Here is a 26,615-nt window from a genome sequence, read left to right on the forward strand (position 1 = left end):
ATAGCTTTAAGTCAGTGTTTATTTAGGATGTTAAGGTTTTCTTGTTTGTGTAACGTGTTACCTTCCCGATCACTGGGGTAAATTCAGCTTCCCTTCCCTCTCACTGCTGTCCCTTTGTGTTCTTCATGAAGTTGTTATCTTAAGAACTGTTTTTTCGTCAAAGATACTTCACTAATAATTTGTATTCCAGAAGTAGTAAAAAGACCTCAAGTTTAAATTTTCTCTGTTTTAGCCTCAAATATAATTCATTCTGCATGCTGTTATCAGTTATTTTAGTAGTTGCTATATCTTTGATTTCTGTTCAGTTATGTAAGTGTATCTGAAGTCGTACCTTCCTCTATTTACAGGCGTATGTTGTTTTTGTGACAACATTGGGTGGTCAGTGGTTGGAGCGCAGCTTTGCCACGTTCCTGTCCCATGTACTTGATCTGGTTTCCCATCCTCGGGCAACACAAACACATGTGGAGGCTGTGTACTCCAGACGATGTGTTTCCTTTATCCTGAGAGCTACTGTGGGCAGTTTGCTAGGTGAAAAAGCCCAGATTGCAGCTGCCAAAGAAATCTGCCAAGCTATTGGAAAACAAATGAAAGCCGTAGGTAAGAAGTGATATCATTATGTGTGTTGATTACCTTAGTCATTTAGTTCTTTATTGTTATTCTTAATAAATATCCATAGGACTGATTAGTTTATCTTTCTGTGTGTTTTCATAGTGATTTTTATTGAGTACTCTTATTTGATATTAAAATCACAGAATTACAGTGAAATAGAGTTTTTAAAGATTTGGGTGGTATGTTGGTAAGATTGTGTTTTCTGTTTTATTTCTAGTACCTATACGGATTTTATAACTTTTCTGGCATGCAGCAGCACATTGGTTGCTGTCTTCAAGGAATAATCTATTGTCCTCTTTCTACTTTTAGAGCCTGTTGTTTTATAAACATATATTTTTATTGTTTCTTTTCCTCCCCTCGTAGGCTTAATATGAAAACTTAGGAACAATTACAGATGGTTATTAGCCCACTATAAGATGTACTGGAAACCTCCATTATACATAATTACAAGAAATTCTTTTCTAAAAAGTATCAATTTTATAAATTTTTCAATTTAACAAATAGTTATTGAGTGTCTTAGATTTGCAGAGCAGTAATTCAGGGTTTAAATAATGAATGAGATAAAGTTTCTCCCTTCGTGGAGCTTTTAATACAGTTATAAACTAAATATAAAAGCAATACTAAAAGCAAGGCAAAATATAAATTCTAAAAGTTTAGTTTTTTCACTGTTATTCACTATTTCACTATACCAACTTTAATAAGGGAAATTATATTGACTAATAGAGGTCTTTTGAAATAAGGATTTAATGAATAAATATCAATAATTTATTTTTTAGAGATATATGTATTAAATGTTGTATAAAATTAGTAAAAAAAATATAAATAGTTGTAGTTTTTGTTGTTTATAATGGCTTACTTAGTAAACTAGTTTTATTTTTTATTTTATATTATTTTATTTGAGACAGAGTCTAGCTTTGCTGTCCAGGCTGGAGTGCAGTGGTGTGATCTTGGCTCACTACAACCTCCACCTCCCGGGTTCAAATTATTCTCCTGCCTCACCCTCCTGAGTAGCTGTTATTACAGGCATGTGCCACCACTCACCCTGCTAATTTTTGTATTTTTAGTAGAAACAGGGTTTCACCACATTGGCCAGGCTGGTCTCGAACTCTTGACCTCAAGTGATCCACCTGCCTTGGCCTCCCAGAGTGCTGGGATTTCAGGTATGAGCCACCATGCCCAGCCAGTAAACTAGTTTTAAATGTATAGAGCTAACTGAAAATTATGAATTGTGAATTAAAGAGTGTTTAAATTAATGAGATATCATTCCTTAAATATGCTAAAATAGTCATCTGTCCTAGATTCACAATTTAAAGAATAATTTGCACATTGATTCACTGAGGAAATGTTTAGTGCCAGAAACACTGCGCCAAATGGTGGGAGTAAAATAGCAAGCCAGATGCATACAGCACCTGTCCTCAGGGAGCTTAAAGTTTAGCAATCAAAATATGCATTTCCAAGTCCAGAAATACCTAAAAACAAAAGAGTTATTTGGCCAGGCGTGGTGGCTCATGCCTGTAATCCCAGCACTTTGGGAGGCCAAGATGGGTGGATCACTTGAGGCCAGGAGTTCTTTGAAAACAGCCTGCCCAACATGGCAAAACCCTGTCTCTACTAAAAAATACAAAAATTAGTTGGGCATGGAGGTGTGCACCTGTAGTCCCAGCTACTCAGGAGGCTGAGTTGGGAGGATTGCTTGAACCCAGGAGGCAGAGGTTGTAGTCAGCTGAGATAGCACTCACTACTGCACTTCAGCCTGGGCAACAGAGCAAGACTCTGTCTCAAAAAAAAAAAATTTTAATTATAGTCCTCAATTTATTAATCTATTATATTCTATTCTGTATTATGTATTTTATAGTCTATTAATTCATAATGAATGCAAAAAAGAAAGTTTTACTATCATTTAAAGGTTCTTAATGTTAAGGTCAAATGCATTATTTGATTTTGTTTTTAAATCCTGAAAGCAGAATTAAATATAATGATACGTATTGGGGATTTGTGGGCCAGAATGTATTCTCAATTAGTAATTTGGCAAGGGATCTTTGGTTGTCTCTTGTCAAACACGTTTCAATTCTAGTGGAAGCTAAAAGGTTGGAGTAGAAGGCAGCAAGGCTAATTAATGGAAACTTTCAGAAACATTCCAGTAAGAGGTTCTTAAGGCATTTTCCTTATAGATCAGTTTTCTGGTCAGTAATTTAACAGATACCTCCAATATATTGGAACACTTAAAGTAGCAATGGTAATAAAGTAATAATAGCTGCTAACATTTATTGAATGTGTATTATGGGCAGCATTGTGTTAAATTCTTTATATGCACTGACTTTTTAATCACCACAGTACAGTTTGAAATAGGCATGTAAGCCCATTAACAGATAAGGAAATTGGGACAGAAAAGTTGAACATCTTGCTCAATGTCACATAACTAATATAACTAGTGGAATTGGGATTTGAACCCAAGTCTTGTTTCTGCAGTATCTGTGCTTTTATACACTGGATTGCTGCTGCTTGCTAAAATTAGGTTGTATTCCTAGAAGCAAAGATATATCTCAGTATATATTTTAGCATTATTATAAAGCCATTAAACAATGTTTTTAAGTCGCTTCAGTGTTTAGTTCTACAAGTTTTCCACTGAGAAATAACTGCATAGTTTTTAACACTCAGACATCAGCTGGTATGGCTAAAATCATAAATTGTATAGACCAAAAAAATCATACCACAATTCATTTCTCCTATGTCAAAGACATGATTTTGTGTTTCCAGAAGCAGTAGTGAATGACACAAGTGGAGAAAACAAATCTGGCGCAGCAGACATTGCAGCAAGCCAGCATGTGATGGTCTGTGCCCTCCAGGAACTCGGGAGCCTGGTGCAGAGCTTGAATGCCACCGCGTCCCCTCTTATTCAAGAAGCGTCTATAGGTATGACATTCAGTTACTTGCTAGCATGTTTTTTCACTTTTTTCAGTCGTGTGATTGATATTTAATTCCTGATTAGTTGCTTATCATCATCATTAGCACTTCAGATCATCAGGTTTTACTTAAATTAATACTAACTGTGATAGGCTGGGCGTGGTGGCTCGTGCCTATAATCCTTGCACTTTGGGAGGCCCTGGTGGGCGGATCACTTGAGGTCGGGAGTTCAAGACCGTCCTGGTCAACATGGTGAAAGTCTGTCTCTACTAAAAATACAGAAATTAGCCAGCCGTGGTGACACATGCCTGTAATCTACTTGGGAGGCTGAGGCAGGAGAATTGCTTGAGCCCAGGAGGCATAGGTTGCAGTGAGCCAAGATCATGCCACTGTACTCCAGCCTGGGGGACAAAGCGAGTCTCAAAAAAAAAAAGATTCCTTGTAAAGAATATTGAATTAAATGGTTAAATAAAGTTTTGGAACAGAAATCAAAAGCAATTGTGGTAGTTTTTTAATAAAAATTGACTAAAATTTATTGAAGACTTCTATTAAATTTTACATCAACATTGAATATAATTGTACTATGTTCTTCATAGAAAATGTTCCTTTGAAGTACTCTACTGTATGTAGTTTTAGGCAAAGTTGTGGATCTATATGTGTGAAATCTTGGTGATTATCATTTCAGTTATTGTTTTTTAGATAGTCTTTGAGTTTCTGAAGTCATTTGACTTCATTAAAGAGTAATATTTTTGAGTATTTCTTTTTTAGGGCTTTTGGAGATTGTGACTTCAGTGCTTCTTCATCCAAGCATGGCTGCCCGACTTGCTGCTGCATGGTGTTTGCGCTGTGTGGCTGTGGCATTACCTTTCCAGCTGACACCATTTCTAGACAGGTGTGCAGAACGGCTCAACAACTTGAAGACCTCACCAGAAGCTGTCAGTGGATATAGTTTTGCAATGGCTGCTTTGTTAGGTGGAGTACATCAGTGTCCTTTGGGCATTCCTCATGCCAAAGGAAAGGTATGACGGAGATCCTAGACTTGGGAATGCTGTCATGTGGGCTTTGGTCTTTATAGGAACGCTGCTGTGTTTAATGTTGAACAGGATGGTCAAATAATAGTTGTACTATGTTAACATAAAACATAGTGTTCTTTCTATGGGGTTAACAGACCCTAATTATAATTTGATATTTAAGTCTGATGTAAGGATAATAGATTTTGTCTGAGTCTAGTAACATGTTATAATTTATTTTAGAGGGAAAGAGAAAAAAAACAGCCTAGGCAACATAGTGAGACCCCATCATTACAAAAAATAAAAAAAGTTAGCCAACTTCGTGGTCCTAGCTACTGGGGAGGATGGGTTGGAAGGATCACTTGAGCCCAGGAGTTTGAGGTTACAGTGAGCTGTGAACATGCCACTGTCCTCCAGCCTGGGTGACAGACCAAGACCTACCCTGTCTCAAAAAAAAAAAAACCCAACCTTATACTAATATAGTAATTATTTGAAAGTCAGAGCTTTTCTTTCAGCTTTTAGAAATAAAAGTTCACATTGCTATACATTCAAAGATGTCAGGAGACTATGCTATTGTGATATTTAGCATTTTGATAATGTTTAGTAAAAATTGAGTGGTTTTAATAAATCATGGCCAGGCATGGTGGCTCATGCCTGTAATCCCAGCACTTTGAGAGGCCGAGGCAGGTGGATCATTTGAGATCAGGAGTTTGACACCAGCCTGGTTAACACGGTGAAAACTTGTCTCTATTAAAAATACAGAAAAATTAGCCGGGCATCGTGGCCCATGCCTGTAATCCCAGCTACTTGGGAGGCTGAGGCAGGAGAATCACTTGAACCCAGGAGGTGCAGGTTGCAGTGAGCTGAGATTGCACCACTGCACTCCAGCCTGGGTGACAGGGAAAGACTCTGTCTCAAAAAATAAAAAATAAGAAACAATTTATGAGTAGCTTTTTTTTTCTCCTTTCTTTCTATTGTATACTACTATCATGGTTTTCTTCTCAGTAATCTTAGGTGTTTATATAAATATTATTTGAAACTTTACATAGGCAGATTGGGGCTAGAGTTTTAAATTTTGATTTTTTTTCTGGGCTATTAAGCCCATGTCCATTCATAGGAGTTGCATAGCTACCGATGAAATCGAGACTTCCCTCTCACTTTGTCATATAGTTGCTTCCTCATTCTCATCTTCCTCGGACTTTCTGTCTTCCCCACACGTCCCATCTTCCTTCCACCACTTTCATATTTTACATTTGCCCAGAGACCCTTAGGGCATACCCAGTACTCAGAGAGTAAAATATAATCTCCTTTGTCTGGTAAACTGGTATCTTATGATTTGACTTCATTCCGTCTATTCATTCTAATTTCCTGTTGCTCTAATTAGACTAGTTATCTTGCTTTCTTCCCTGGCCTTTTTCAGCTTCGAAGCCTTTGCTCTGCTAACCTCTTAGAGTTTCATCTCCCCTCTTATTCAGCTGCACCAAATTTAAGTCTATACTAGCCATTCTGTGTGGATGTTAATACAGCAAAGTACTAAGAACAGTGCTAGCCCATGTGACCACTAAATAAATGCTGTCATTATTGGCACTATTATTCCACATTCAAAGATTTGTTGAACTCCTATTATGCATCTACCATTGAGCTAACCTTGCCTGGGCATGGTGGCTCAGACCTGTAATCCCAATACCTAGGGAGGCCGAGGCTGGAGGATCACTTTAGGTCAGAAGTTTGAGACCAACCTGGGAAACATAGCAAGGCCCTGTCGTACAAAAAATAAAAAATGAAATTTTTAAAATTAGCCAAGTATGTTGGCATACACTTGTAGTCCTCCCTACTCAGGAGGCTGAGGTAGGAGGATCCCTTGAGCCCAGGAATTCCAGGTTACACTGAGCTATGATTGTGCCACTGCACACCAGCCTGGGTGACAGAGTGAGACCCTGTCTCTAAAAAACAAACAAATAAATAAGCTAATCTTTTGGAGCTTACAGTCTTAGAAGACACAGGAAAAATGAGAAGTGGATTTGTTGCATGATGAAATGACAAAGTAGTAGCATAGATGCTATATTAACTTATTTTATCCTTGCAAGGCTGAGATAGGCATTCCTATTATTTCTGTTTTACCAGTGATGGAACTAAGCTGTCCTAGATGAGAATGCGAGTAAATGGCAGAGATGACATTTGGCCCTAGAGCTTGTCCTTAATTACTACACTGTTCTGGGTCTCTTCAGAGTCATCAGTGCAATCAAGACTGACCAGGTCTTGATGTTGCCTCTTTCAAAACATGCTAATAACACGAAAGGACAACTTCTTTTTTTTTTTTTTTTTTTTTTCTTTTTTTTGAGATGGAGTCTTGCTCTGTCACCCAGGCTGAAGTGCAGTAGTGCGATCTCTGCTCACTGCAACCTCCGCCTCCCCAGTTCAAGCAATTCTCCTGCCTCAGCCTCCCGAATAGCTGGGACTACAGGTGCCCGCCACCATGCCTGGCTAATTTTGTTGTATTTTTTAGTAGAGACAGGGTTTCAATGTGTTGCCCAGGCTGGTTTTGAACTCCTGAGCTCAGGCAATCTGCCCGCCTCAGCCTCCCAAAGTGCTAGGATTACAGGCGTGAGCCACCGCATCCAGCCAACAACTTCTTTTAAGTAAAGTATGCTAGTTATCTGTTTCCTTATTTAATTTAACTTGTTTGAATTAAAATCCAATTCTAAACTTTTCTTGCAGATGGTAGTTAGTATTGCTGAAGATCTTTTACGAACTGCTGCCCAAAATAGCAGGCTATCTTTACAGCGCACCCAAGCTGGCTGGCTTTTACTTGGAGCACTTATGACTTTAGGTATAATTATATTTGAGTAGGATTTTTGTCACGCTATAACCGTCAGTAGCCTGTAAAGCAAATTTAATTTAAAAGTGTTAAGCTTCACATTCTAGATTTTCATTGAAGTTGTAAAAATGGTGTAAAGATGTTTTCCTCGTCATTTGCTAGTAGATTTCTCTTTTTGGTAATTATTGCTTAAGGACATTTAATGAGAAAGTTGTTAGCAAAGTTTCACCTTTACCATCAGAATAACCTTTGTCTACCTGATGAGTTTAGTGTTTAAAAGAGATGAAAATATGAGGGAAAATTCCATCCCCTAAGTGAAAACCAGCAGTGTGATTTTAATAGAGTGGTAAAGTCACATTTAATTGGTATTGTTAGTGCTGCTTTTCTGGGGTAACCCTTAATGTGTTTCACTCTTAAGTAGTATGACAAATCTGCAGTGTAGGCAAAATTTAACATTGTACATAGTACAAAAATACCTATTATTGTGATGGGGTATGTTCACATTTTAGTTCATATGTTTAGCTGCTGCTGTAAAAAGTGTGTGCATATGTGTACTACACAGTTATGATACAGATCTAAGCATCTATCTATTGGAAATTATACTTTGACCTACTTTTCTTTTCTGAAGAAAACAAAAAGTTGCAACTCATTTCCAGAAGTTTATGTTAAGTATGTTAAGTGGTATGTTAAATGAATTTTTTAGCAATGTAAACATGGATTCCTAGGTCTGAATATATTGTATCTCCATGAAACTAAATTAACCACATAAATTGCCCCCAAAACTGAGGAATATGTATCTGTATGTGTGTGGGAGTGGGTATATCTGTTTATATACATATATATATGAAAAAGACCTCATAGAATGTGTCTGAGATATATTTTATTGATAATATGCAATCCACCATTCTCAATACAGTTGGGTAATCCTTTAAAAATTGCTTTTTGTGTATTTTATGTTTGGATTCTAAAAATATTGACAGTTTAAGGTGAATTTTATTATGCTTTGATCTATATTTTAATCAGTGAATAAAGTTCGAAAATAATGTAATTTTAGAGATAAAAATAGAGTGAAATAACAGATATTGTTAAACATCAGTATTTTACTCTATTTTCATCTCTAAAATTACTTAAAGTTTGTGATGGGCTCATCTTCCTTGATACTTGTTTGTAAGGTATGTTACATATACATGGTTTTGTATTCTCATTTTCTTGGTTAGGACCATCTGTAGTTCGTTACCATCTGCCCAAGATGTTGTTATTGTGGCGAAATGTTTTCCCACGTTCCTTAAAGGAATTGGAAGCTGAGAAGGCCCGAGGTGATTCTTTTACCTGGCAGGTAACTTTGGAAGGTCGTGCTGGAGCTCTATGTGGTAAGAACTGAAAGGATTGTGCTTCACAATATTATGATATTACTAAAATATTTGTAAAGTAAAAGAAAAATCACTATTTTATAGTTTTTTTATTTTACTGGATAATGATAAATTCATAGGCTTTTAGATTTAAATAGAAACTTTATAAATGATCCACTTCAGTTTGCTAACTTTGTAATAAAAATGAAATCCAGATTCTGAAAAAGTGTTTAGAGCTGGTGGTTAGACAGGAACTAGAACTCAGGCCTCTTATTCCCACTTGTTGCTATCTTACCCGTCAAAGAAGCACTGAGTCACCATGTAAAAAAAAAAAATACCCAACAGCTGTTTAAAGAAAAAGAAACTCAGGATTACCAAAGTTATTGCATTTGCAGTTAGTCTTTTCATAATGGAGAAACAGCTGTTTTTTCACATCCTTATCAAATCTCCAAACCTTCATATATTTTTCAGGTATCAACATTACAAAAATAACAGATACAGTTGTTTTCGCCTGGGAGTTAACAGCTTACAGGAAACACTCAGGTTTTGTTTCGTTTGAGAACTAGAATGACATTGGATGTCCCAGTTCTTTTTTGGTTTATCTCAGGGTGAAAACTACTTCTTTTTCCAAACTGGGAGAGAGATACATGTTTAACCACAAGGGCAGCCAGGCAAGGGGGCACCTTTACTCTCACACATCTAAGAGGTGTTTTAGTCTTGGCTCTATTGCTAAGGGGCCAATAAAAATATTTTTTCTCACTGGACCATTTTTGTTTATATACATATATATTTACATAAATATATGTAAAAATTCAAAATGCAAAAATATATGTAGTGGCCGGGTGCTGTGGCTCATGCCTGTAATCCCAGCACTTTGGGAGGCCAAGACGGGTGGGTCACTCTCAGGAGTTCTAGACCAGCCTGACCAATATGGTGAAACCCTGTCTCTACTAAAGATACAAAAATTAGCCAGGCGTGCTGGTGCTTGCCTGTAGTCCCAGCTTCTCAGGAGACTGAGACAGGAGAATTGCTTGAACCTGGGACGTGGAGGTTACAGTGAGCCGAGATCTCACCACTGCACTCCAGCCTGGTTGACAGAGCGAGACTCCGTCTCAAAAAAAAAAAAAAAAAAAAAAAAAAATTTATATATATGTATACACACACACACACACACACACACACACACACATATACACACATATATCTGTAAAAGTTGCAAATATATATGTAATATATGTAAAAAATTCATGTAAATTTTAAGGCATTGTTTATACACATGAATGTATATGTTTATAAACAATGCCTTAAAATTTCTTTCTTTGTAGTCGTCTGAATTCCTATGGGATCATAGTCCTCTGAATTTCCACCCACAGAAATCTCTCTAACCAGTACCTTCTCTTCCTCCATTTTTCTATCCACCTTTTTTCTACCCTTTTCCACGATTTTTCTTTGTAGTTGTTGCAAGTTTTTCTTTTGGTTCGGCATGGTTTTAGAACCTTGTAAGTTATAATAATTAAGTATTACAACTGCCTTTATAGTTATACAATTTTATAAATTAATTCATGTTCACAACAGCTACTCCAAATCTGTCCTTTTAAACGTTTTATCTAGCCATGAGGAGCTTTGTTGCACATTGTCCTGAGCTGCTAACTGAAGATGTGATTCGAAAATTGATGACCCCTATTGAATGTGCCATGACTATGATGTCACAGTAAGTAAGCAATTAAGACAAATTCACATCCTATTTTATATATTAATAATATACTTCTCAGCCATATTTCGTGCTTTCTTCTAGAATCATCTAGGAAACATAGAAAACTTTACTTTTGTAATATAACTTTAAAAAATTACAGCAATGGTGTGGATTGAAATACAGTTGTATCTTAAAGTGTTTGTTACAGTGAAGACCACAACATAAGCTAAAATGAAAGTGTATACTTATCAGTGTACTTTGGCAGTACATTGATACATTGCTAAAAAAATTTATAGGTAATACTTATTCTGGTAAGCCATTACCAACTATGTTTTTGATATTTTAGCATTCCATCTGTAATGAAAGCCCATGGAGCTCATCTGAAAGCTAGTGCTGCAATGGTCCGTTTAAGACTTTACGATATCTTGGCTTTGTTACCTCCAAAAACTTATGAAGGTAAATTAAAAATTTGTGGTATCTGATAAAAATTTTTCTTTACAGTTCTTCACCGTATTATAGAGTCTGACCAAGGCTCTCCCACTGACTTACTGTGCAAAGGAAGGCCACCATTTTATTTTTCTTCATGTAGAGTAGCTGACACTTGTTGACTACTTACTGTGTTCTGGGTCTCGTTTTTAGCCTTTTGTATTAGCTTCTTTGACTCTATTGCAACTTATGAAGCCTTTAGCCCTATTTTATAGATGAAGAATCTCAGATTGAGAGACTTAAAGAAACTTAACTTACCCAAGACTTAGAGCTAGTTAAGTGGCAGAGCTTGGATTCAAATCTAGCTGGTTTATCTTCAAAGTGTGCACTTTTAATTAATACACTGAAATGCTTCCTATATATTGTAATATAGCCAATAATTTGAGGATCTGGAGGGAGAAATCAAATATTATGTAAAATATTAATAGTAAAATAAACCATTGATTTCTTTACAGTATAATCATGACCAAGAATTTCGGTGTGCTGCGGTTCATTGTACATTATTGGGCAATAAATAATAATAATCATATCACATTTAATATATTTAAAATAAAGTGTGTGTGTGTGTGTGTGTGTGTGTGTGTGTGTGTTTTTGAGACAGGGTCTTGCTGTGTTGCAGAGGTTTGTCTCAATCTCTTGGGCTCAAGCAATCCTCCTGCCTCAGCCTGCTGAGTAGCTGGGACTACAAGCATGCTATGGCACCCGCCTCTCTTTCCTCTGTTTGAGTTTTTTGGTTATTTTAAATAATTTGGGCTAAAAGACAGAATACAATATATGAAAGGAAGTACCATTATTGTATATTAAAACCAGCATTTAAATATAGATTTTTTTAAAGAAGAGAACAGAGACTTAATTATTTTATTCCTGTTGAACATGTTGCAGCTCTTTGTGGGCAATGATTATAATTGTCACAAAAATTATTCTTTTTAATCTGATCTGAAATTCTGTTTTTTAGGATCTTTTAACGCACTTCTTAGAGAACTGGTGGCGGAATTCACTTTGACTGACAACTCAGCCAACACAACTACTTCCCTCCTCAGATCCCTCTGCCATTATGATGATAGTGTTCTTCTTGGTTCTTGGCTTCAGGAAACTGATCATAAATCAATTGAAGACCAGGTAATAAACCATAGAGGGAAATGAAATACTAACTTAATCTGAAACAATGGTCCTATTACACATTGTCACTTAAAAAGAAAATAGTGTATAGAAAGGTTTAATCCCCATTTAGTGTTCTTAGACACTTAAAGATGGCATCCTGGTGGTAGATAGTGAAAAAAGTTAAACAGGAAGAGTGAGAATTTGGCAAATTGTCTTGATTTAATATTCTGTGTATTTAGATACCTTGTGGTGGCTGTGATAAAGATCAGTTTTAATTGGCTTTTTGGTTATTGGTATTTTGTTTTGTTTTAGTTTGTTTTGTTTTGTGACAGGTTGGAGAGGAATGAGTTAGTAGGTTGAAGATTTAGAACTTTTGCCAACTGAATACATTATTTCTTATGTACTTTTTAAGAAGAGTGATTAAAGGCCCATATAAAATAATTGTTTGTGGGATTAAGATCTTGTGTATATTGTTCACGCAATAAGGTGGGTGGTGTAAACATGTTTTCGAATGAATAAAGCTTTTCTTAAAATTTGTATAAGGTGTTACTGATGATTTTTTAATGACCAAATTACATTTTGGTCTGTTTTCAAATGTTCGGATCCAGTCATTCTTTTTTTGTTGCCTTTTCTCCCTTTTCCTCTGCCGTAATCCTCATTCCCAATGTTTAATAAGTAGATTTCCTAAAGTAGATTTTGAATAATTTTTATTTCACTCTTTTGCAGCTCCAGCCAAACAGTGCCTCTGGAAGTGGGGCTCTGGAACATGATCCTTCCTCTATTTATTTACGGATACCTGCTGGAGAAGCAGTACCTGGTCCCCTCCCTCTCGGAGTCTCAGTCATTGATGCTTCTGTGGCCCTTTTTGGTGTAGTGTTTCCTCATGTTTCTTATAAACACCGGTTAGTATAAAGTCAATCAGGTAATTTTTGTTAAATATATATTATATTAAACAAAGAGTAGATTTTCTCATCCCAGTTAGCTCTGCAATAAAGTGAGTTACTATAATACTTAAATAGTACTCTTACAGATTTACTAACGTGACACATACATGATAAAAAAAATTGCATGCAAATTGCACATAATTTGAGACTTTATGTAAGATTTGACCCTGTGTACTAGTGTCTGATATCCGTTGTATTGTGGACTGTATTTTATAACAAAATTTTCATTATATATGCTAGAATGACAACTGTTGGCAAAAAAAAAAATGCATTATAATAGTTCGTTTGATAGTTCATACATAGGTTTTGACTATATCTTTAATTAAGAACGTCAGTTTGCTAAGCCTGTTGACTTTGTGGTTGAAGAAGTAAATGGATGAAAATTCCACTCCCTAATAACGTTTGTGAGGTGGTTCAAGTCTAGAACTTGGAAACTAACATAATTGGTTCTTTTTGTAATAGAAGCATTTTGGTTTGGTATATTCTATATCCACAGACACTATTCCTAGCTTTAGTAGGCAGTTTGTATATTGTGATTTTCCCAAAAGGAAAACAGAAATGAATTAATACAAGACCATCACAGATAACTTAAAAGCTTTACAAAATTAAAATGCCTTAAAAATATTGTTGGGTCTGGTTGTGGTGGCTTACGTCTGCAATCCCAGCACTTTGGGAGGCTAAGGCAAGAGAACTGCTTGAGGCCAGGAGTTTGAGACCAGCCTGGGAAACATAGTGAGACACTCATCTCTACAAAAATTACAAAATAAAAAATGTCTTTAATATGTAGGTTGCTTGATTAATTGCTTTTTAATTTGAGGAGAAAAAAGATATCTTTAAACATGTAGGTTCCTTGATTAATTGCTTTTTAATTTGAGGAGAAAAAAGTTTAAATATGAAACTTTACCCAAATATCTTTAAGAACATTTGGTTGCCACATAAATGTTAAATGACGTTAAAGGTGGAAGAATCTCATAAAGCATCTATTTCAACATTTTGGTTTTAAATCTTAAGGAAATCCATATCTAAGAGTTTGGTGTACACAAGGTTATACAACTAGTTATGAAAGCTATAACTGAAATCTAGGATTATCTTCATTCTATATGATCACTTTTATGAATAAGATGAAGTATAAATAAATAAATTCTAGTAAAAATATATAATAAATAACATAAATATCCAACAGTAGGAGGATAAGTGAATAAATAATAGTCCATTTTTGTAGAGACAGTGTTTTGATAGAAGATGCTCATGATACAATGTTAAATTAAAAAGGTAAAAAGCAAGAAGTGATCCTACTTTGGTTTTTAACCAGCAGGCTGTGCAGCTTAATATATTTACTGCTGTTCTTAGTGCACTAAAGGTACTTACTTACTTTTAAAAGTTTTTTAAAGTACATCAAAATGTGCATGTATACACATACATCTGAATCTGTATCTTCATGTGAGTTTTGAAGAATGCTTTGACCTGAGACCTGTAGACTAGTACAAATTGAGCTTTAAATCCTTACAGCGACCTCAGGGAGATTTTATTACCAACTTGAGGTCATAATTGTCTTAGTACTAAATCCAACTTCCTTGGATTCCTTTGTTTCACATCATTTCTTTTTAGAATAATGCTCTGTCACTCTCTTTTTATCAAAATCTTCTGAAATGGGCTGGGCATGGTGGCTCACCCCTGTAATCCCAGCACTTCGGGAGGCAAAGGTGGGCAGATCACCTGAGGTCAGGAGTTTGAGACCAGCTTGGCCAACATGGTAAAATCCTTCTCTACTAAAAATACAAAATTAGCTGCGTGTAGTGGCGAACACCTATAGTCCCAGCTACTCGGGAGGCTGAGGCAGGAGAATCATTTGAACCCAGGAGGCAGAGGTTGCAGGGAGGCGAGATTGCACCATTGCACTCCAGCCTGGGCATCAAGAGCGAAACTCAGTCTCAAAAAAAAAAAAGTGCTGAGCACAGTGGCTCACGCCTGTAATCCCAACACTTTGGGAGGCCGAGGTAGGTGGATCACCTGAGGTTGGGAGTTCGAGACCAGCCTGACCAACATGGAGAAACCCAGTCTCTACTAAAAATGCAAAATTAGCCAGGAGTGGTGGCACATGCCTGTAATCCCAGCTACTGGGGAGGCTGAGGCAGGAGAATCACTTGAACCTGGGAGGCGGAGATTGTGGTGAGCCGAGATCGCGCCATTGCACTCCAGCCTGGGCAACAAGAGCAAAACTCCATCTCAAAAAAAAGAAAAAGAGAAAAATCATCTAAGACGGCCATGGATTTTTTTTTTTATAAACTGCTTCTTTTTTATTAATATAAAAAACAATTCACTTCTGGTTTTTTACATTTAAAAAAATTAGCCAAAGCTAAATCTTTTTTGAACTTTCCCAAAAGCTTCTGAGGCTAGGACATGAGGTACTATTCTAAGAGTATTTTTAAAAAAGGAAAAAGAATTATACTACATTTAAAATTTTCTAACTTAAAAATCTTCCATAGAGATACATAATTAATTATTGTTATCTGTACAAGAAACCTTGAGCATCTACTAGATGCCAGGCGCTTTGTTGGACAGTGCTGTTAATGTTGAAGACCACTGCAATTATGTCCTTATTTTGTTAATTGAAACTCTTTTCTTGTTCCATTTAATAACTGCATGTCCATATAATAATATGGGAGGAGATCTGGTTTGGACTAGCTGTGGGAATGAAATAGAAAAGAGATAACATGGGGAATTATTTGCTAAACAATTAACTTGTACTCTTCTTATCTGTTTTTGAGCCATATTGGAATAAAATTTGTCACTAATGTGATTTTTTTCTTATTGTTATAGATTACAAATGTTGGATCACTTTGCCGAATGTGTTAAACAAGCTAAAGGTGTCCGCCAGCAAGCTGTGCAGCTTAACATATTTACTGCTGTTCTTAGTGCACTAAAGGTATTTACTTTTAATACATACTATTCTGAAATAAGCTTTTAATTAATGCATTTAATAAGCCAGACATAGCAAGATTATTATAATGTTTATATGTATATCACTTAGTAACTGTGCCTTTATGTTAGCTTAGTTAAATTACTTGAAACTTTATGTTAGGCTCAGTGTAGTTAAATAAATGTTTTATATTTTAGTGTTGTTAAAGTTTGTGTTTCAATTTGAACTTCAGATTTTACAAGTGCCAATAAATTCTTTCAGAATTTTCAAAGATGTTTGATGAATGAAATCTGATATTCTACTGAAGGTTAACTGAATAGAGCTGAAGCTTGATCTGTGGTTTAGGCCACAAATCATGTGAGGCAGTGTTACATAGTTGAAAGAATGTTGCATTTAGAGATTGTGTTCTCATTAAGCTACTCTAGGTTTGTGTCCAGAGTAATTTCTTTAAACTTTTTTAACCTTTTTTGAGTTGTAGTTTCTACAGGTATGAAGTAGAATACAGTAGTCCTTTCCTTATCCGCAGTTTTGCTTTCTGCAGTTTCAATTACCAATAGTCAACTGTGGTTTGAAAATATTAAATGGAAATTTCCCGAAATAATTTATAAGTTTTCAATTGTGCACCATTCGGAGTAGCATGATAAAATCTTGTACTGTCCTGTTCCATCTTGCCCTGTCCTGCCTAGGACGAGAATCATCTCTTTGTCCAGTGATTCCACACTTTCTACCCTACCTGTCTGTTAGTCACTTGGTCACCATCTGTCTCAGTTATCAGATGGGCTGCTGCAGTGTGGCAGCACCTATGTTCAGATAACCCTTGTTTTACTTCATACTGGCCCCAAAGTGCAAAAGTAGTGATTCTGGCAATTTGGATATACCAAAGGGAAGCTGTAAAGTGCTTCCTTTAAGTAAAGAAGAGAAAGTTCCCAACTTAAGAAGGAAAGAAATAATATCATATGCCAGAGTTGCTGAGATCTACAGGAAGAACAAATCTTCTGTCTGAAATTGTGAAGAAGGAAAGAGGAATTTGTGTTAGTTTTGCTGTCCCGTCGCAAATTACAAAAATCATGGCCACGGTGTGTGATAAGTGCCTAGTTAAAATTCAAAAGGCATTAAGTTTCTGAGTAGAAGACGTGAACAGGAACAAGTTCCCATTGACAGCAATCAGGTTCCTAATCCCTTCGTTCAGACATCCAAGGTGGGCCTTGGAATGTGTACCCTGTGGAAAAGAGGGGACCACTGTTACAGATATTTTGCCTATCTCACAGGGTTTGTGCATCATACTAGGCACTCTATCATAACGTGTTTGAATACTTTTTATATTATTCAGTGCTAAGCTTAAAGTATTGTTTTAAAATAAAATGGTAGCAAATATGTGTTTGCATGAACATGTCTTAAGTCATGCTTAAGTTGTATTTTGTAAACATCAGGGAAAAAGGATATATATAGGCATTGATTATAGAAATAAAGGTTTGGGGCTGGGCATGGTGGTTTATGCCTGTAATCCCAGCACTTTGGGAGGCCGAGGCGGGGGGATCACCTGAGGTCAGGAGTTTGAGACCAGCCTGGCCAACATGATGAAACTCTATCTCTACTAAAAATACAAAAATTAGCCGGGCGTGGTGTCAGGCACCTGTAATTCCAGCTACTAGGGAGGCTGAGGCAGGAGAATCACTTGAACCTGGGAGGCAGAGGTTGTAAAGAGCCGAGATCATGCCATTGCACTCCAGCCTGGGGGACAGAGCAAGACTCTGTCTCAGGAAAGAAAAAAAAAAAAAAAAAGAAAAAAAGAAGAAGAAGAAACACAGGTTTGGACCATTTATATAACCATTAGTATAAACTCTATGAAGAGACCATCAACTAATTTGGGCCTGTGAGTTTTTTAAAAAAGGAATGGGGTGGTCATGGTCTCCTTCAGTGATTGGGAGAATAGTGAACCAACTGTAATATTGCTGTACAGATTACACTTTTCTTCATAGATATGCTAATGCCTCTGCTGTAGTTAACATTTTCCTCACGCAATGTGACATAGATTTTTGGTCTCAAATAAATAAATGAAGTTCCAGGATGGTAAGTACAGCTAGAACAAAGAGAGTGTCATTTAATATGATGAACAAACTACTTCAACATTCAGTTACTAATTATTATTTTTACCTTTTTTTTTTTTTTTTTGAGATGGAGTTTCGCCCTGTTGCCAGGCTGGAGTGCAGTGGTGCGATCTCGGCTCACTGCAACTTCCGCCTCCCAGGTTCAAGCGATTCTCCTGCCTCAGCCTCCCGAGTAGCTGGGATTACAGGCACGCGCCATCATGCCCAGCTAATTTTTGTATTTTTTGCAGAGACGGGGTTTCACCATGTTGGCCAGGATGGTCTCCATCTCCTGACCTCACGATCCACCCATCTCAGCTTCCCAAAGTGCTGGGATTACAGGCGTGAGCCACTGCACCCAGCCACCTCATTTGTTTATTTATTTATTTTTTTTGGAGACGGAGTCTCACTCTGTTGTCAGGCTGGAGTGCAGTGGTGTGATGTCGGCTCACTGCAGTAACATCTCTGCCTCCCGGGTTCAAGTGATTCTCCTGCCTAAGTCTGCTGAGTAGCTGGGATTACAGGCAAGTGCAACCACACTCAGCTAATTTTTTTTGTATTTTTAGTAGAGATGGGGTTTCACCATGTTGGCCAGGATGGTCTTGATCTCCTGACCTCGTGATCTCCCCACCGTGGCCTCCCAAAGTGCTGGGATTACAGGCGTAGGCCACTGCGCCTGGCCTCATTTTGTTTTTAGATGTATGTTGATTATACTGTTTAAGTCATATAATTGTCTTCTGTGAAATTTTTATATAAACTATTCAGTTTCATACTCATCAACAGTATGAAATACTCTTCCAAATATCCTCTTTCCAAATATTTGCCATTGATTCTGAAATCATTTTTTTGTTAAAGATTTCTTAAAAGATAGAACCAATCCATTTAATGGTTTGTGCTCTGTTTCATAACAGGTGAAATAGGAGAATGTTTCCTTAGAGTGATAAATTTCAATCAGTTAAATAATGGTTGATTTAGTAATACAGTGTCCTTAATATATGGAAGTAACTTTTAGGTACTAGTCTTTGAATAGAGACACTCCCTGCAAATGTCTCTTAGGGCCAGTCAGACTATGGCTATGTTATAGATCATGTTCTGAAATCGTATTTAGGAAAGTTATTACCGTGAATTGAACAGTTACAGATTCTAGACATTAGTGTATACATGTGAAAACTGGCTGAAGAAAATAACTTATGAAGATGTATTTATATTTTAGAAAGATTGCAGCACGTATTTTTCCTTTATTTAATATGAATTGCGAGGCCAGGTGCACCTGTAATCCCAGCACGTTAGGAGGCTCAGGCAGGAGGATTGCTCGAGCTCAGGAGTTTAAGACCAGCCTGGGCAACATAGTAAGACCCTATTTCTACAAAAACTTTTTAAAAATTAGCCCAGCAGAGTGGCATGCGTCTATAGTCCCAGCTACTCAGGAGGCTGAGGTGGGAGGATTGCTTGAGCTCAGAAGGTCGAGGCTGTAGTGAGCAGTGATTGTGCCACTGCACTCCAGCCTGGGCAAGGGAGCAAGACCTTGCCTTAAAAAAAAAAAAAAAAAAAAAAAAAAAATCATGAATTATGAATTGCTGTCCTTTTTTTTTTTTAATGTAGGGCTTAGCTGAAAACAAAAGTACTTTAGGACCTGAGGAAGTTCGTAAATCTGCTCTGACACTGGTTATGGGTCCTCTGGACAACCCAAACCCCATCTTACGTTGTGCGGCCGGGGAAGCTCTTGGAAGAATGGCTCAGGTGGTTGGAGAAGCAACTTTTATTGCTAGAATGGCCCAATATAGCTTTGACAAGTAAGTGAGTTTCTTTACTAACAAGTTTCATATGTAGGCAAATATGTCTTTTAAATAATAATTAACTGGAGTGTATGTTTTCCACATGGTATACAGCATGTGATAATATTTTGTGGGTTTTTTGTAATGATCTCAATTTTTAATTTAGCAGTTGATTCAACTTTAGAATCTGGGAAAGTTATGTTAGATACTTTCTGCGTGGAGAGGGCTTCTAATTCAGCTCTTGAATGTTACTTAATGAAATCAAGAAAAATGTTAATAAGGACTTCTCTCAGTTATGTGTATTCACTGAAGAGGTGCTCTGAAGTCATTTTCTCTCCTTGTCCCTCTTTATTCTTTTTGTTAATTATCCACTTTTTGGAATAAGCCATTCTTTTTCTAACTGCTACCAAGTTTATCTCTTAAATTATGACTGAAACAGAATAGTTAAGCATCAGGTTTCAAGGATTTACTTATATATTAATTATAAAGAGTGATCTCAGAGACCCAAATAAGTATCATTAAGATGATGAGTTGCAGTTATTAGTGACTGTTGACTTGTTAATCAAGTGCGTAAGTAGAGAACTTAAAAATCAAGGGTTGTCCAGAACTGACACTTGTGTTATGTAAATTATATCATTCTTAGCTATCGTATATATAGAGTATTAAATATACCAAACTATGTCATGATCATTAACAAAAGAGAAAGTATGAAGCAGTGGCTATGAAGTAGTAGTTCTGAAGAAAATGTATTTTCTGAATTATTGCCTATCTGTAAATAGCTTTCCTTGTCTTGACTTGTAAATGGCAATTTGATTGGTTATTCGATAATGCCCTAAGGCACTAAGGATAATATGAGCAGGCAAAAGACAATTAAAATATAACCAGACACTTAATCTTCTGCAGAATGATTGCTGCTATTTTCTAGCTATAGATTAGTTTTCCTCTTTCCAAATATTTGCCATTGATTATGAAATAGCTTTTTATTAAAGATTTATTAAAAGAAACAATCTTAGTTATCCATTTAATGGTTTGTGCTCTGTTCATAACAGGTGAAGTAGGAGTATGTTTCTTTAGAAAGCTCTTGAAGGGTAATTTTTTTTTTTAATTACGAGGAGTTTTAGTTTATGTGTCCTTGGCCAGGCGCATTGTCTTTTGCCTGTAATCCCAGCACTTTGGGAGCCTGAGGTGGGTGGATCACTTGAGCCCAAGAATTCTGGATCAGCCTGGGCAACATGGTGAAACCCTGTCTCTACAAAACATACAGAAATTAGCTGGGCATGGTTGCATGTACCTATAGTCCCATCTACTTGGGAGGCTGAGATGGGAGGATCACTTGAGCCTGGGAGGTGGAGATTGCAGTGAGCCAAGATCATGCCATTACTCTCCAGCTTGGGTGACAGAGCGAGACTCTGTCTCAAAAAAAAAATTATGTGTCCTCAATATCTGTAGGATACTGTATTTGTTTTGTACTTTGATCAAACACAAGGACATTTCATTTATTTATACCTGTCCAATTTAGTTGTTTGCAAGTATTATCAGTGCTTACCTTCATTATCTTTTTCAAATCCTTATGATCTGAAATAATTATTACGAAGATTTTGTTACCCATTTTTTCACATTTTATTTAAAACTGGAATTTTTCTTAAATTCTGTATGAAATGTCATGATATTTGGCAGCATTTTAATTTTTTTATACTGCTATGTAAAGTAATGGTACATTTTTTAAAACGATGGTGTCTTAGATTTGGCAGACTCTGGTTGTATTTTGGAAAAACTTCAGTCTTTCACAGCCTCATTATATTAGACTGTTTTCATCAACATCATCTCTTGCTGATATAATATCTGACTGTGAAACGCTAAAATCACCTATAGCTGCAGGTCCGTCTTGTATATTTGCACATTGAAATCTTATACTAACTTAGCATTAAGACAGAAATTCACAGAAATTAAGACAGGAATCATTCTGTAAACCATTCTAGGTTAATAGGGAGTACCTTCAATTGTTTAAGACCCAGTTTGGATAAAAATAAAAATCTTTGATAGTTGAATTTATTTCCATTCAATTGAAAGTCACTTTGAGACCTCTGAGAAATGTATATTCTTATATCTAAGATTATTTTCTGTGAAGAGATGATTATCACTGTGAACATTGATTCCGCTTTAGGTTCACTAACCTGTTACTTTTTGAGAAATAATAACACAAAGGTAACTTTCTAATCTGTGTAATGTTTTAGAATTCACAGATTGCATTTATTCTTAACTTCTTTATTCCTCAAAACAACTGCTCTTTAGGAATAATAATAATTTCACTTAGGTAGAGAAATGGAGGCTTAGAGAGGTAAAGATTACTTATCCAAGGATATGATATGTTAGAAATAATGTTACAGATAGACCTACTTCACTTCATTCATTGCTACATTTCTTTTTTTTTTTGAGATGGGATCCTGCTGTGTTGCCCAGGCTGGTCTCAAACTCCTTGGCTAAAGCAGCCCTCTCACCTCAGCCTCTTGAGTAGTTGGGATTACAGGAGGGAGACACCACATCCAGCTTCTTTTTTTTTTTTTTTGAGGCGGAGTCTGGTTCTGTTGCAGAGGCGCGATCTTGGCTCACTGCAACCTCCACCTCCCAGGTTCAAGTGATTCTCCTTCCTTAGCCTCCCGTGTAGCTGGGATTACAGGTGCAGGCCACCATGCCCAGCTAATTCTTGTATTTTTAGTAGAGGCAACGTTTCACCATGTTGGCCAGGCTAGTCTCGAACTCCTGACCTTAGGTGATCGGCCCGCCTCAGCCTCCCAAAGTGCTGGGATTACAACTGTGAGCCACTGCACCCAGCCTGCCACATTTCTTAACATCTGTTCTGTGACAGCACTTAGAATTTTCTTTAGTTTGCAGTAGGCAAACTGGCCAACTAGAGTCGTGGGGATGATTATTCATCTCTCAATTTTTTTTTTTTTTTTTTTTTGAAACAGAGTTTCCCTGTTGCTGCCCAGACTGGAGTGCAGTGGTGCAATCTCAGTTCACTGCAACCTCCACCTGCCGGGTTCAAGTGATTCTTGTGCCTCAGCCTCCCGAGTAGCTGGGATTACAGGCGCCCGCCACCACGCCCGGCTAATTTTTATATTTTTAGTAGAGATGGAGTTTCGCCATGTTGGCCAGGCTGGTCTCAAACTCCTGACTTCAAATGATCCACCCACCTTGGCCTCCCAAAATGCTGCGATTACAAGCGTGAGCCAGTGTGCCTGGCCCATCTCTTGACTTTTAATGAGGTTGCCAGAAATCTGGTTGTGGATAGCTTATTAAGAGTTTTAATAAAGTTTTGAAAATACAACCAAAATTGCTTTTTAGGCTGCTTTGTTAATTTAGGTGCTTTGTTCCTAGTAGTATTTTGTTCTGTTTTCTAATAGTAATTGACTGTATTGGTGCATGATTATGAGTCATAGTATTTTATGGCTTAAAAAAGTATTCCTTCATAGCTTCTTTTATTTGATCCTTTCCATTGTCCAAAATGAAGTTTACATGTTAGCTTCATTTCAGATCTCTACATTACTAGTTAAATATGAACAAAAGGATGAAATCTTATTCTTTCAGATAAACATTAAAAGAATGTACAGGACTTTAACTGCCATTAGTGGTGGAATAACAGGGACTGTATTTACCCTTGTGTCTTAAACTGCTAGAAAAACAGATAAAATAACTGAAACAACAGTTTTGAGACATTGGACAACAGCCAGCATAGGACAGTGATTCCTAGGAATGGGAAAGAAACAAAGGGAACACTAAAGATGCTCCAGATTACTGCTTGCAGAAAGTTTCCAGGCTTAAGTACAGAAATAGGAAACCCAAACTTGAGGAGAGAGCATTTGCAATTTGGGGAGGCAAGGTAGCTAGAATGTGTAGGGTGGAATAACAGAGAGGAGAGAGCTGCACAGGGAGAGAGCTATGAACAGAAGGATGATTGAAAGTCTTTGGCTGAATACTGATATGTGCAGAATACAAGGAAACTACCCAAGACCAGGGAAAGAACCACCAAAAGGGAATAGGTGAAACAATCTTCAGAACTCACAGGGCTGAGAATATTTTGTGTTCCCACTATTCAGAATAGAAAGACCTCCTGAGGTGAAGCCCTAAGAATGATATTGCTTCAGTAATGGGAGCAACATCCCTGACCCAGCCTAAAAAAGCTTAAAAGCAAGCCTTGAGAAAATGAAACTGATTGTTAGTAGTAGCTGAACTGTATCCCAGAACAAAACTCAGCAATATTTAAAGGAATACAATAAATGGAGCAACTCAACATCATAAAATTCACAATATCCTGTATCCAATCAAAAATTACTAGACACATAAAGACGCAGAAAGATATAACCTCTTACTTGGAGAAAACATCAATCAATAGAAACGGCCCAGAAATTTAAAAAATGATGAAATTAGCAAATAAGAATATTAAAAGAGTTATTATAAATATGCTTTACATTTTCAAGGAAGTACAGGAAAACGTGAGTATGATATGAGAAAAGGAATTTGTAAAAACAGCCCAGAGGAAACCTAGAAATGTAAAATGTATGTATGAAATGAAAAAATGCACTGGATAGGATTTACAGAAGATTAGACAATGAGGTAGGAAAAACAGGTCAGTCAGCTGTATTTGCATATTGACATCTTACACCAGCTTAGAATTAAGACCGAAATTCACAGAAATTGAGAAAAGATCATTCCAGTGATGTTGAAGACATAGAAACTATCAAAAATGAGGTGTAGAGAGAAAAAGGACTGGAATTAAAAATGAACAGAGTCTCAGTGACTTCTGGGACCAATATCAAGCTGTGTAACATGCATATAATTGAAATCTCAGCAAAGGGTAGGTGAAGAACTCTCATACATTGCCAGTAGAAATGCAAAATGTTACAGACACTTTGGAAGATAGTTTGATGGTTTCTTATAAACATAAATATATGCTTCTCTTTTGCCTACCAGTTCCACTTCTAGGTATTTACCTAAGAGAAATGAAAATGTATGTGCATACAAACACTTGTACTCAAACTTTTATAGTAGCTTTATTTATGAGAGCCAAAAACTGGAAAGTATCCACAATTATCAATGGTTGAATAGATAAATAGTGATGTATTCATAAATGGAATATTGTTCAGCTATATAAAAAGAGCAAACTACTTTTACAATAAATTGGATGAATCTTAAAAGCATTGTTCTATGTGAAAGAATCCAGACCCCAAAGACTAGGTACTATCTGATTTCATTTGTATGAAACTATATAAAAGGTAAAACTATAGTGATAGAAGACAGATCAGTGGTTGCCAGGATGTTGGGGGAAGGAATATGACAACAAAGGGACCTAAGGCAACTTTCTGTGGTGATGAAAATGTCCTATATCTTGTGTTGTCAATACGGCAGCCACTACCCACATACGACTATTGAGCAGTTGAAATGTATCTTGCCCGAATTGATACACACTGTGAGTGTGTAGTACATACTGGATTTTGAAGACTTAGTTCAAAAAAAGAATGTAAAATATCTCAATAATTTGGTATATTGATTACATCTTGATATTTTAATATTTTGGATATATTGAGTTAAATAAAATGTATCGAAATTGATTTCAAGGAGGAGGATCACTTGAGACCAGGCATTTGAGACCAGCCTGGACACTAAAACCTTCATTTCTATTTAAAAAAAAATAATTTCACCTGTTTCCTTTTTGTCTTCTGGAGTGTGGTGACTAGAATATTTTAAATTACATATGTGGCTTCTATTAGAGACTTCAAAAAGTTCTTGGAATAATAGAATGAAAAGATACAAATAAAAAATATAAACTTTTTTTCTCAACATAAGCTCCATCAGGTTCAAGACACTTTTGTAAGTGATGATGCCAGCCATTTAGTTCATCCCTAAACTGAGAATCCTGGGAATTTAACCATGTCAATGAAGTCTTTTTTGCATTATTAACTGAAGAAAAATGAGCACCCTTTAAATATTTTTTTTTAAGATTAGGAAACAACAACAACAAAAAAGTCATAAGAAGCCAAATCAGGACCATAAAGTGATTGTCTAATGACTTTCCATTGAAACTCTTGCAGCGTTGCCCTTAGAGAAGAATTCTCTAGTGAAGCTTTCCCAGTCATTTTTTCGCTGAAGCTTTGGCTAACTTTCTCAAAATACTTTTATAATGAGCAGATGCTATTGTTCTTTGGCCCTCCTGAAAGTCAAGCAGCAAAATGTATTATTAAGCATTCCAAAAAACTGTTGCCATGACCTTTGCTCTTAACTAGTCCACTTTTGCTTTGAATGAACCACTTTTACCTCTTGGTATCTATTGATTTGATTGCGCTTTGTGTCAGGTTCATACTGTTAAAGCCATGTTCCATCTCCTGTTACAGTTCTTTAAAGAAATGCTTCAGGGTCTTGATCTCACTTGTTTAAAATTACCATTGAAAGCTCTGCCTTGTCCGCAGCTGATTTGGGTGGAACAGTTTTGGCACACATCAAGTGGAAAGTTTGCTCAACTCTAATGTTTCAGTCAGAATTATGTAAGCTGAACCAGTTGAGATATGTATGTTGTTGGCTATTATTTCTGCTGTTAATCATCAATACTCTTCAGTTAGGGCACAGATAAGATGCATTGTTTTCTCTCAGATTGATGGGTATGGTCTTCAGCTGTGGGCTTCATCTTCGGCATTATCTCATCCCTTCTTTTTTTTTTTTTTTGAGACAGAGTCTCACTATCGCCCAGGCTGGAGTGCAGTGGCGCGATGTTGGCTCACTACAGCTTCTGCCTCCCTGGTTTAAGTGATTCTCCTGCCCAGCCTCCGGAGTAGCTGGGATTACAGGAACGTGCCACCACACCCAGCTGATTTTTGTATTTTTAGTAGAGACAGGGTTTCACCATTTTGGCCAGGCTGGTCATGAA

General features: G+C 36.7%; 1 protein-coding gene across 11 annotated transcripts in view; it reads left to right on the plus strand.

The window, feature by feature from the left end:
• Positions 1-26,615, plus strand: part of HEATR5B (HEAT repeat containing 5B) — a 117,981-nt gene that overhangs the window by 15,003 nt on the left and 76,363 nt on the right. For all 11 annotated transcript variants that reach the window (XM_054548218.2, XM_063713723.1, XM_024242659.2 and 8 more), the window contains exons 8-18: positions 348-597; positions 3,367-3,522; positions 4,282-4,532; positions 7,242-7,353; positions 8,559-8,711; positions 10,302-10,401; positions 10,730-10,839; positions 11,825-11,988; positions 12,697-12,872; positions 15,735-15,840; positions 19,524-19,714. In XM_054548218.2, the coding sequence (XP_054404193.1) occupies positions 348-597; positions 3,367-3,522; positions 4,282-4,532; positions 7,242-7,353; positions 8,559-8,711; positions 10,302-10,401; positions 10,730-10,839; positions 11,825-11,988; positions 12,697-12,872; positions 15,735-15,840; positions 19,524-19,714 (1,769 nt within the window). The remainder of the gene's footprint in view (positions 1-347; positions 598-3,366; positions 3,523-4,281; positions 4,533-7,241; positions 7,354-8,558; positions 8,712-10,301; positions 10,402-10,729; positions 10,840-11,824; positions 11,989-12,696; positions 12,873-15,734; positions 15,841-19,523; positions 19,715-26,615) is intronic.

This window comes from Pongo abelii, chromosome 12 (assembly GCF_028885655.2).
Source record: "Pongo abelii isolate AG06213 chromosome 12, NHGRI_mPonAbe1-v2.0_pri, whole genome shotgun sequence".
NCBI classification, from domain to species: Eukaryota; Metazoa; Chordata; class Mammalia; order Primates; family Hominidae; genus Pongo; species Pongo abelii.